Source organism: Haliotis asinina, chromosome 6 (genome assembly GCF_037392515.1).
Source record: "Haliotis asinina isolate JCU_RB_2024 chromosome 6, JCU_Hal_asi_v2, whole genome shotgun sequence".
Lineage (NCBI taxonomy): Eukaryota > Metazoa > Mollusca > Gastropoda > Lepetellida > Haliotidae > Haliotis > Haliotis asinina.
Window position 1 is genome coordinate 22,494,037 of NC_090285.1, and position 12,141 is coordinate 22,506,177.

Sequence of the window (12,141 nt, forward strand, 5' to 3'; positions counted from 1 at the left end):
CGCACCCAACGATAAATGGTCCGTACAAAACTGAGTCTGGACCAGACAATACAGTGATCAACAGCATCAACATCAATCTACACACATGGAAAGAGATGATGTGTGAGCCAAGTCAGGGAGTTGACCATCCAAGCCTGTTAGTTACCTCGTATGATAAGTAAGGGTTACTGAAAATCAAACCAGAGCTTCACAGGTTAAATCATGTCTGACCATGACAGGGACATCTATAGTGAGACACCATGTGCTTACCCTAAACTTACAATATTCGGTTTAAGGTGTGCGGGACAAGTAATAGCGAAAGACATAAGCAGAGCTGTAACTGTGTAAGCTAAAGGAGTGAAAGGTGGTTTCAGTGCAGCAAAAAAACATAACAAAGGCAACTCAACAAATCTAGAGAGTACCCTACAGAGAACAAATCTACACCTCAAAACATAGAAATGAATTCATTTGTGATGTCTTTAAATGATCCTATACATAAAGACTTGCACTGGTAACATCTCCCTGACTGTTTCTCATATCAAGACTACTTCTTGTCCACTTATCAGGTGAATGACAGAATGTCATGCAGACAGTATATCACTCTGTATACTAGTTCAATCATACACCAGATGAATGGGCAAGAAGCAGCATCAGTACACACAAGCAGTATGATAACAAAACTCTAAAGGCCATTTAAAGACTACATCTCATGCACTGACAAAAATGCTTGCAATTGTTTCTATTCCACTTCCACATATTCAATCACTTTTTTCAAAGTATTGTCATGAGTACTCTGGGGGCAGGATTTTCAAAGCTTTTTTAACCCAGCACCATTACTATGATGCTCATGTCAGTGCATATTGGAGTTAAGATCCACATCGCTAGAGTGGCAAGGCAGGAAAAACAGCCACTCATTCATCTACCATGGTACCAGACAATGGTGCATTTAATGAACAAGGATACATCCCACTATATTTGTTTGTATGTAACACATTCTGCAGGGAGATACCCAGCTTTGTAAACTAACTACCCAGCAGACAATTTGCAGAAATAAAATTATGGTGTCAAAAAGATGAGTGAAAAAGAAGTCACTTCTACAAAGTCATAACATAGTTACTCTATACCATAACTTGAAAACTTTGTAATTCCAATTCAGGATTTTTACCAAGATTTACTGCAGACCAGAATACCAGAATTTGAGGAGTCTAGATAAATGACTCATATGGCTACTACTCATGAGTACAGGAGTTCACCATACCACCTTGTTGATGGGAGGAGAAGAAATGATGCAGCAGCATCACCACAGTGCAGGAACAGGAAACAGCCATGCACCATGCTGCCGGGAACAAGACCCACGTGCTTAATAAAAGATTTCCACTTGCATTTGGCACCGGTACCTTCTCTGGGGTGAGGCACTTCATGTTGGTAGTCCTCATGACATGTTGCAGGAACTCGTGGAGGTCCAGGATGTTGGTGTTGACTGCCACTTTGTTCTCCCACTCAAACTCGGCCCACATCTGCCGGAACTCGGAGTCGGTGCAGCTAGCAGGGACGATGTAGTCCATGATGTCGATGTGGATGTCGTTGAGGACGACACAGTTGCGGTCACTTGCTGCACCAGTCACATCATACACTAAGGACAGAAAGGAGGAATGTGGCAGACAGATTAAATCACTTGTCACTGTCAGTGGAGAGATACTAGGTGAAATCAAATTTGTCCCCAGAAAACTAACATTCAAGATTTCCACATATCAAGACATGTGTCATTAACAGATTATAAATATAGCAAATATGTTGCATATACAGGACATTAGAAAACGAAAACACGAGAAAAGAACAACAACAACAACAAGAAGAATCTGGCATTACATGGTTAGTTTTATGCCACAGTTGGCAATATTCCAGCTATATGGCAGCAATCTCTAATTAACCGAGTCTGGACCAGACAATGAAGTGATCAACAAAATGAGTATCAACCTATTTCAACCAAGCCCGTGAGTCTGAATCATGTTAGTCCCCTAAAACTAACATGCATTAATAAAGATCAGTTCTCACCCGAATCTTCATGGTACCATACATATCAGCAAGGAAACTAAACACCAACATAGCCAAAATACATCAACAGGAAAATGCTGTTCAAAACAGTATGCACAAAACAACACCTGTAACTTGTCTTACCAATGTTTCCAAATATGATTCCATTCTCTGTCGAGGCGACCTTGACATTAGCCTTGATGTTACAGAAGTCGTGAGGAGCCATGGTAAGAGGCTGAGGTTTCTCCACCAGTTTCAGATCACCTGCAATGTGGTGCAGTAATTACATACTGAGACAGGCGCACAGAAGGTACAGGAGATGAGGCCCTGCATTGTGGTGGTAGGGTCAGTAATGTTGAGTGCATGGGGCCTGCAATGTGGGAATTTGGGCCGCAACACAATGTATACAAGTTATGTTCTCTGTCTCAAAGAAAAGTAAGCTTGAAATGGCAAAGGTGGAAACTATTCCTTGAAATAATCCAGAGGACACTCTTGGCTATGCTCCGTGGGGCATCAAACCACAGCACATACAGAACAGACATGAACAAGACATTGCCATCTGGATTCTGTTGATCTTACCAAGAGTAGCCAGCTCCAGAGTGAGATTCTGCAGGGTGTCCGACGTCTGGTTGACAATGAGGACATCCAGAACGATGTCGTACTGGTTCACGTTTACGTACGCCTCTGCATACACAGGGTCAGAGAAGCCAGTAAGCTGGGTCACCTTGAAGACACCAATACATGTGTAAGACATATTGTACCTCTTTGTTCTTATTTGACAAATGGTGAAAACATACCAGCAGAAACTGACACAATGAATGCTTCAGCTACAGCATGTCCTAACCAAACTGAGCAGATCAAGTAAGCTATTTAAACAGTGCTTAGGTAACATCATGGCCAGAGTGCTTAATGCCCACACTGAGACAAGTCATGAACAAACTAACAAGCACAATCAGGAACCCACACCCGCTTAGTTTTACAATGTTTACAGCAATATCACAGCAATATCAAATCGGGGGACACCAGAACTGGCTTCATACATTGCACCCATGTGGGAAATCAAATCTTGTTCTTTGGCATAACAAGCTAATGCTTTAACCACTAGGTTACCCCACTGCCCCTGGTGTATAATGACTTTCGGCACCACAGACAACCGTGCCATCTATGCCCATCTTACTGAAGTAACCCAAGTGTAGCCTCACCTTGTTCAGTTTTGATGCACCAGCAGGGTCGGCGTCCTTCTTGCTGCTCATCCCAAGAGCCTGGGACAGGGTCAACTCAAACATGTTCTAAAAAATACAAAAGAAAAATGTTGAAACAAACTTTCATGTCCACAAACATACAGAAAAGTCCACAATCAGAGACAATGACGGAGCAAAATATCCAAATACAGTCGAACCCTGTTTACTCGGACTCCATGTATCCGGAAACCCCGCCTTCCTTACGTTCATTAATTGTACTCCCTTAAACAGACCCTGCGCTTCTGGACCCTGACGACAAATTTTCAAAACATTCCCATAGATTTCCATTGAAAAATGATCCAGTTATCCGGACGGAAAGGTCTGTGCAACGTGCATGTGTATGTGTCATGTCAATACCGTTTACCGCATGACTATGTGATTTCATTCTTAATCTATCGGACGGCATTTGATGTGAATTGATTAATTAGCCTTCAAAACACTCGGGACATGTGTCACTCGGGTTGTTCATTAGGATTGTTGTTCATTAGGATTGTTGTGCATTAGGATTTGGCGGGTGTGAGAACATCTCATTAGTAATGAAAACACATGTTAAATAGGATCAAGGTAAACTACACTGTAATTGTAGTGTATATAACACTTGTAAATCGACCCCTGCTATCTGTCGCGATGCAAGTTAAAAACAATCTGCCACATGATCTAAGTCATCTGATCCCGTCCGGAAGTTTATTTTCTGCAAACAGCATAAGTTCGAGGCGATGCCATGTTTTTTTTATTAAAAGAATATGCAATTGGCAAAAAAGAGATTTTTCATCATTGATTTACTTATTTCATCCAACTTACCACCTGAAGCTACATGATTACGTCCGAGAAAACCTGACAAATGGTAACCTGTGTTCCGCCTTCCATGTATTATCGGTACACTTATATGTTAATGATGATTCACTGTTATTACACTTGTGACTGTTGATTAATTTATATACGTATATGAAAATTTTTTGCTTTCACTTAATTTTCATGTTTTGCTTGTTTGACCCAGTTAACCGGACATCTCACTATCCGGACGTTTTTTGAGTGAAACCAAAACATCCGGTTAAATGGGGTTTGACTGTACCTAGAGTAGGGTAGCTTGACATCTGTAAGGTTAAACTTACCTCCCCTGTGCCAAGGTCAGCCCTGTTGATGAGCTGTGTGAAGGCAATAGGGTCATCAGCTTGGACCTTCACCACTTTCTTCTGTGCAGCCTGAAACATGAACTCCACTAGTGACTACAACATTTCCTATGTAAATATGTGTCACATATTATAGATGTTATTCAGTTATTCCAATTCCAAGTTGGCAGTGGTTGCCCAGCAGTGTAACGATGTTTAGTGTATTCTGGATGTATTCAGCTACATGTATTACCTCTTGTTGTTCCCTCTCCTCTTCAATCTTGGCTGCCAGCATCAAAGACAATGACCCACGACACTGATTGTTGAAGATGTCATTCATGAGCTCGGACTTCTCTGCCAGCACACGCAGGCACATCGCAATACGATCAACGTCATCATCCGTGATGGGCTGTGAGAGACAAACACATACACTGACTGGCCATCAGATAACTTTTCATGTCATAGTTCAATACCAAGAGCACATTTGTTATTATGAAACTGATATTGTCATGAGCTATGACTGAAAACATCAACTCTCAGTACAAGACAAGATAATGTTAATAACATGAGAAGACAAAGCTTGAGTCGGACTGGACTGATGTCATTCACTCAAGTAAAATGTCACCTTGACAGCAGATCATCACTAAATATATGAGCCAGGGGTTGAATGAGTATGGTTTTATACAACTTTTAGCAATATTACTGCAATATCAGGGCAGGGTGCACCAGAAATGGCCTTCACACATTGTACCCATGTGGGAACACACAGTGACTAGGGAAGATCGTTCACAAACTCTGACTGAAATTTATGTGATGTCTATGGACGTAAAAAAGTAAGAGTGTACAATATTTTCGTAGAAGTACTAACCTTGGTGGGAAGTCCAGATTTCCCCAGATGGATGATGGTCGCCATGATAAGCATGGACTCGGCCACAAAAGCCTACAGAGAGAGAAGTGGAGTCAGGCTGCTGGAAGGTTTGTCATTGGGTACATTATCACCTGTACATCACTGTCAATACCTCATATGTTTCTACACACTGATGCTCCATTAACACTGACTTTATACTGCTCAAACAATTTAAGGCACACCAACAACTGAAAGGGATGAATGGTAGTTAAACAATGTATGTGTGAAATCTAACTTTTGAGTGGATTTTTATATCCTTTTGAAAAGCACGGAAATGATATAAAGCCCTGGTCTGTGTTTAAAACTTCTCATGGCATGAGAAGTTTCAGAAATATACTGAACACCAAAAGAAATCCAATTTTTGAAAAAATGAAATACCATACAAGTAAGAATTTAGGTTGACGTCTTCCATCCAAAAACTTGACAAAAAAATCCTGAGTTTCTTTTGCTGTTCAGTATAGTCCAACTTGAGTGTGGTAATTTGTGTGCTCAGTGGGTGGACACTCACTGTTTGCTGGGCACTTGAATACACGCTATGCACGAAGCTACTCTACCATTCCTTTCTGTTAAGTAAATGTTCTCACATTTTGTCTCTTGACATCCTTGGTGATGTTGATGTATCGGAGACACAGTTTGGTGAGAGTGGTGGCAAGGGCAGCGCCAGTGAAAAACTCTCCGTCCATCAGGAACTGTCGCATAGTGGGCCTAGGAACACATAAACAGGTTCAGACTGTGCATCTTTAACACATTAAGCAAAACCCACAAACTGCTGTGGTCCTCTGTAACAACTTGTGCTGGCATAATGGTAACATTAATGGTATTAACTATTATCATGTTTATACTATCTGCATTACAACTAACCATGCATGTCAAAATGTCCTCAAATTGCTAGTTACATTAAATGTATGGTTCCTCAACACATAAAATCTTTAACAACCACAGTCATAATTCTTACAGCATTACTGCTAAAGATGCATCAGTCCTACCTTTCATCTCAAAAACAGTATGTGGGAATCAAACCTGGTTTATTAGCATCATCAGCCAATGCTGGTATAATGATGCTACTCTCCTCCCCTCAAGGAGTTCAATATCAACATTGAGATTACTAAGACAGCAATAAGTAGTTCAGTTTAATGATGAAAGCTGTTACATATACTTCCGTTGCTTTAAGTAAGTTATAACCCTGGTTACCTCTCGTCCTTCTTGGAGCTGGATGTGGTGCTGAAAGCACTCTGTGTGGCATACGTCCCGTCAGCTGTCACCAGTCTCTGGACTCCACTACCAGTCTGCATCTCTACCACAGGAAGGATAAAGATTTGAAACTGATGCTGTTGTCAGCAGTATTTCCATATATTATGATGTGATCGATCAAGGATGTTAGACATTTAGCACTGTGAAGCCCACAGCAATGATGTTGTCCTACATTACCATCATGACGACACCTTCAACAGTATTCGAGTTTTGTCATGGTAAGTCAACTTGATGCAGGTGGCCCTGACATTATGCTGACCTCTATGTTTCCCAATCAGATGGAACCTACAGTTATGGTGCTGACATTATCAGAGTGACCCAGGATAACAGTCGATGTAGAAAGATTTCTAGAACTCTGCACAGCATCATTCAGTACCTTGGTCATGTTAAATAACCAGGCTACCCACTCTCCATGTTACATAATCTGCGCTAGGTACAGTTATAATCTGTTTCAATATAGAGATGAGAACTTTCCTCACCTTCCTCCTTCACTTCCCCTGCAGCCTTCTTGATCTCATCATCCACGATTGGGATCTACAAAACAATCAGCAGTATTAACAGCACATTAAAAAATTATCATCTCTACTGGATATTGGGTGAATTTAGAAATTCTGAAAATGAACTACAACCAACAAGATCTGCCACCACGGTTTCCCTACTCAAGATCTCACCCAAAGTTCCAATGTGCTCATGCCCTCCTTGCTGCAACATGACATCACAGCAGCACAGGAGCACTGTGAGCTGGTCCTACATTCTAAGGTCACTACATAGAAGTGGAAAGTGAGAGATATGTACAAGGACTAGGGAGTCTTCCATGATTAATCTGACTGAGAATACCATACAGAAATGTTCCAAATATACTGCAGGGATGCCAGCTGTGTGTACGTACATCTCCCAAGGCCTGTCTGATGAGTGTCATGACCAGCTGGATGTCCTCGGAGCTGGTACAGTACTCGCCCAGGATCCACAATGCAGCCCGGTGAATCCTGTAAACACACATACATCTCATTCATGGCCTGGCTGTACATTCAGCACATCACAACAGTTGCAGCACTAAGGTGAGAGAGTGACTTTAGTTTAACACTGCTTTTAGCAATATTCCAGCAATACTAAGGCAGGGTTCAGCAGGAATGGGTTTCACAGATTGTACCCATGTTGGGAATCAAACCCTGATATTTGGCACGATGAGCTAATACTTTAACCACTTGGCTGAACCCGACACAAAGCAATCTCACATGGGAACTAGGTCCATGAAACTGACATATTTCATAGACATGTCAATGTTCAGGTCAAAAAGATGGATTAGACAGGACAGATTGTGAGAGATGTTTTACATTGTGCAGGGAATATAGTTTACAATGAATTCATTCATATCTAAGATATTTAGCTACTTCTTATGTAATACATGTTAACACCTGCAACAAATGTTTACATGCAACCATAAACAGAAGTCTTTCTATCACACTGCCATGGTACTTATAGTAAACAGAAATGCTGGAGTTTCATCATTTTGTGGAAGTAATGGTTACAAGATTGACTCACTTCATAGCCTTGATGGTGGGGAACACCTCCAGCAGCTTGCTGATGATGAGGGTACGAAGCTGCTCGAAACGCTGGACAGCCTCTCGTACAAACACTAGCACATCAGCGGCAGCTAGCTCATTCTGGTCACCCAGGAACTCCATCAGCTAAACAAGATTCATATTAGTGCAAAAGGCATTTCTTGCATTTTCTAAATCAAATATAATGTTTAAAACACCAAAAAACCATTCATAGTAATCTCATGACACCACATACAAATATATATGTGTTTACAACATTTAAAAACTTAATGCCATCGAGTCTGTTTTCCCTTTCTAAGTCCTCATGACAGATTAACATTACCCTAAACTTAGGAAACAGATTAAAGATATGAGGTCAATAAGACGTGCAAAGTGACGGTTGTCTGAATGACAGAACTGACAATGTGCATAGCAGTAGTGAGTGTGTAAGGTTTTATTTCTCTCTTAGCAATATATTAGCAATATCATGGCAGGAAACATCAGAAATGTGCTGTACACGCTGTACCCATGCGCGGATTCAAACATGGGTCTTTTGCATGGCAACGAAACACTTTTTAGCCATGCTCAGCAGTAATGTAACTGATGATTTCCAAGTGAATAGTTCATAACTACGTACACTCATTAATACTTAGTAAAGAGAATGGAGATTGAATGAGATGATGCTTGTGTCTCACCACTGGAATGATGACTGGAGCGACATCAGGGAACTTGACGCTGCACTGATGCAGAGTGCGGACAAGGAGCTGTCGATACTTCCCTGTATCCTCATGCTCAACGTTGTTCGTCTTTACCACCTCCTTCTTCAACACCAACACCATCTGACAGACACAACACAGAATGTTACAACCTCTACACTGAGACATCCTGCTGTGACAGCGTCTGTGCAGCAACACCATTCACTCTATCCATGTTGCACAAACAGTGGCAAGTACATGAAGAGTACCTGCTGTGAGCGTAGGACTATAACAACATGGACTTGCAATTACCACAGCCCTGCAGTTGGTGTTAGAGGTGTTTAAGGATATTTTTATTCAGTTAAAGGTCTGATTAATAAACTCAAACACTAAAATATGCACCTTGAGTTAGCTTGCCAGAGAACATGCCTTGTTACATAAACATGTAATAGCTGAACATTCTCTTCTGGGTATCATCTAAACATTTTCTAAAAAGAATAGTTCTAAATAAATAGTTAATTACTTTTGCCAAATTCTGTCCGAAGGACAAGTTCTACAAAGCCCAGTTAAAAGGTCTCATAATAACATGAAAATCTACTGACAATGCTGTTGAAAGACTGACTGAAACAAATTTGCACTGATAAACATCCTTTTCTCATCACCTCTAACAGTTTACAACCACGCGGAAGAGAGACTCATGAACTGACCTCCTCGATGGATCTGGAGGTGACAAGGTCAAGGGCGAGTCCGAGGGTCTTCTTCCGGACCTCCTGGTCAGGGGCGTTCAGAACACGCAGCACGTCCATCACCAGCTCCTGAAACAGCCATGGGTAGACACACATAAGGAATCATGTATCTATGAGTATGTCAAGGGAAAATTGTTATGTAGTCTTGTGTCATACAAAACTAAAGACAAAACATGAATTGGTCATTCTGGTGGAAGTTTAATTGTTTTTTAACGCCACATTCTGCAATATTCCAAATATATGAAGGCAGTCTATGAAGAACCGAGTCTGGACCAGAGAATCAAGTGATCAACAGCACCGACCATCATATTGGGATAGGATGACATGAGTCAACCAGCAGACATGACCACCTGATTCCATTAGTCACTTTTTATGACAAGCACGGGTTGCTGGATCAATTTTCACCTGCATCGTCACAGGTTTCTTGTTACAAGACACTTGTACATATATTTGTGCATTGTGGCAGTGACACTGACCTGCAGGACTTTCTCATGTGCAGCGACCTCCTTCAGGTTGATGAGTCTGTCCAGGACAATCAGCTTGACATTGTTGTCACTCTCTTTCACAATCAGCTCGATGTAGCAACTGGCTGCAGCCTAAATGGGGAAGCCACAGTACAAACATTTTACATAACCTCATAATTCTTTGAAGTAAGGTGTTAATGTACACAACATCGCCAAGAAATTCCATTACATTGACTCTGACAGCAACTTCTATTACAGCAAACATTACACAAAGGAAATGTTGATATTCTTGAAATGAAACCATCAAATGACAAACATGCACAACAGTCAGTTTAAAATAAGGGTGTACATTTAGTTCATAATGAAATTATGTTCCTTATGTATGAATGAAACAGTGAAACTAAACCTAAGACAATCTTTTTCATGGATTTGAAACAATAAACGACAAAATTGTAATTAACATTGCACAGGAGGCAAGTTAAAATATTCACCTTGATAGCTGTGGGAGCACTGGACAGTGTGACGAGGGTGCCCGCGGCCTCATACCTGACGGCAGGGCTGGAGGAGTTGAGGAGGTTGTAGATGCATCGAATGAAACGGGCACGCTCAGATGGATTGGCATGGCACACCTACAAAAAAACCCACATATTTACAGAAAGTCTGTCGAAGGACTCAGAAAATTTGTCAGGAATTCATTTTGTTAGCAAACATCGTTTCAGCTATTGTTTATTCAACTACAGGCTGGATAGTGGATAGTTGCTGGGAAAACATGCCAGTGCCCAAGTTACCCTGGACGCTACCACAAGGGACAAGCTCTAGAACTTCCATTATTGGTTGTCTGGTTTATTGTTAAACGCCTCATTCACAATATTCCAGCTGGTGGCACTCTATAAATTACCAAGTCTGGACCAGACAATCTACTTATCAACAGCATGAAAATGGATCTATGCATCTGATCACCATATTGCGTAAGTTGCTTCTTACGACAAGCATGGATTACAGGAGATCGATTCTAACAGGGATCTTCACTGGTTGACCATATTGGGGAAGTTGACTCCAGGTATTACCTTGTAGATGAGTTCCACGATGACCAACTGCAGGATGTCTCCAAAGGAGGTCACCTGGTCAATACAGCTGCTCAGGTAGTTTAGGGCTCGCTCCTGGGGAAAGAAACACAGTAATGATGGGACTTATGATCTAACTCAGAGCCTAACTACCTCACATCACAGACCTCTGTCAGCATTTGCAAACAAAAATACATGCCCACATACCAGATAATTTACAAACAGATCCTATCTTCATTAAACTGAACTGACCTGATCAGCATGGATGAGCATCATGAAAGCATTCCTCTTGCAGGACATGTCCTGTTCCCCCTCCAGGAAGTTAGCAATCAGTTCCGGGGCATCGGGGATCAAGAAGTCAAAATTTCTGGAAAAGAGAGAGAGATTGAGAGTGAGTTGTGTATGCACCAGTTTCAGCTACAGTTCAGTGACGTGGCCAGTCAACTTATTGTGTAACCAAGGTGAAACCTGGGTATGTAATGGCACAGGATGGGCCATGACTGAGAAAGTGACAAACATGATGGCTCTTCTGTGTGTGTGTCTGCGTGCACAGAAAGACACTCTTAGCAATATTCCAGCAATGTCACACGGGGGCACACCATGAATAAGCCAGGACTTAGCCCAACACATTGTGTTCATGTTTCACAATTGAAGTCTGGCCTTTGGCAGTTTACCAAATGATCACTGAAACTCTTATGAAAACAGGTGAAAATGAATTATTGAGTGTGAAGTGTGAAGATGAAAAAGAAACAAAGAAACATATTACATGCATCATATATAATATATGTATATAACAGCATCACAGATAACTGAAGTGTTCATGTTCTCTGGATATACAAAATGCCTTTCAATTATGTAGGGTTGGCAGATGCTGTTCCCCTTCTGAAAAATAATGACATTCTGAAAGTGCATGTCATCTTCAAATCAAACAAAAAGACAAAGTTGTCAATATCCCCCGCAATGGTAAAATAATCTTCACGAATATGTCAGCTAGTTATGACCAAGTCACATGTTTTGGTGTATAAAGAAGTGTCCGAGTGAGTTCAGTTCTAAGAAACACTAAGCAATATTTTGAGCCATGTCATATCAGTGGTGTGTAAATAATAGAAT

At 41.1% G+C, this 12,141-nt stretch overlaps 1 protein-coding gene across 2 annotated transcripts in view; it reads right to left on the reverse strand.

Annotated features, from left to right (window-relative positions):
- Nucleotides 1–12,141, reverse strand: part of LOC137287319 (coatomer subunit beta-like) — a 29,181-nt gene that overhangs the window by 2,400 nt on the left and 14,640 nt on the right. The window contains exons 5-22 of one of the 2 annotated variants that reach the window (XM_067819560.1): nt 11,284–11,398; nt 11,035–11,127; nt 10,459–10,596; nt 9,980–10,099; nt 9,465–9,572; nt 8,758–8,901; nt 8,064–8,209; nt 7,411–7,507; nt 7,001–7,055; nt 6,462–6,564; nt 5,855–5,975; nt 5,232–5,303; nt 4,617–4,772; nt 4,367–4,456; nt 3,216–3,302; nt 2,593–2,737; nt 2,158–2,277; nt 1,377–1,612 (exon numbers count right to left, since the gene is read on the reverse strand). In XM_067819560.1, the coding sequence (XP_067675661.1) occupies nt 1,377–1,612; nt 2,158–2,277; nt 2,593–2,737; nt 3,216–3,302; nt 4,367–4,456; nt 4,617–4,772; nt 5,232–5,303; nt 5,855–5,975; nt 6,462–6,564; nt 7,001–7,055; nt 7,411–7,507; nt 8,064–8,209; nt 8,758–8,901; nt 9,465–9,572; nt 9,980–10,099; nt 10,459–10,596; nt 11,035–11,127; nt 11,284–11,398 (2,146 nt within the window). Of the gene's footprint in view, nt 1–1,361; nt 1,613–2,157; nt 2,278–2,592; nt 2,738–3,215; nt 3,303–4,366; nt 4,457–4,616; nt 4,773–5,231; nt 5,304–5,854; nt 5,976–6,461; nt 6,565–7,000; nt 7,056–7,410; nt 7,508–8,063; nt 8,210–8,757; nt 8,902–9,464; nt 9,573–9,979; nt 10,100–10,458; nt 10,597–11,034; nt 11,128–11,283; nt 11,399–12,141 lie in introns of both variants that reach the window. The other variant, XM_067819559.1, reaches the window with a different exon arrangement.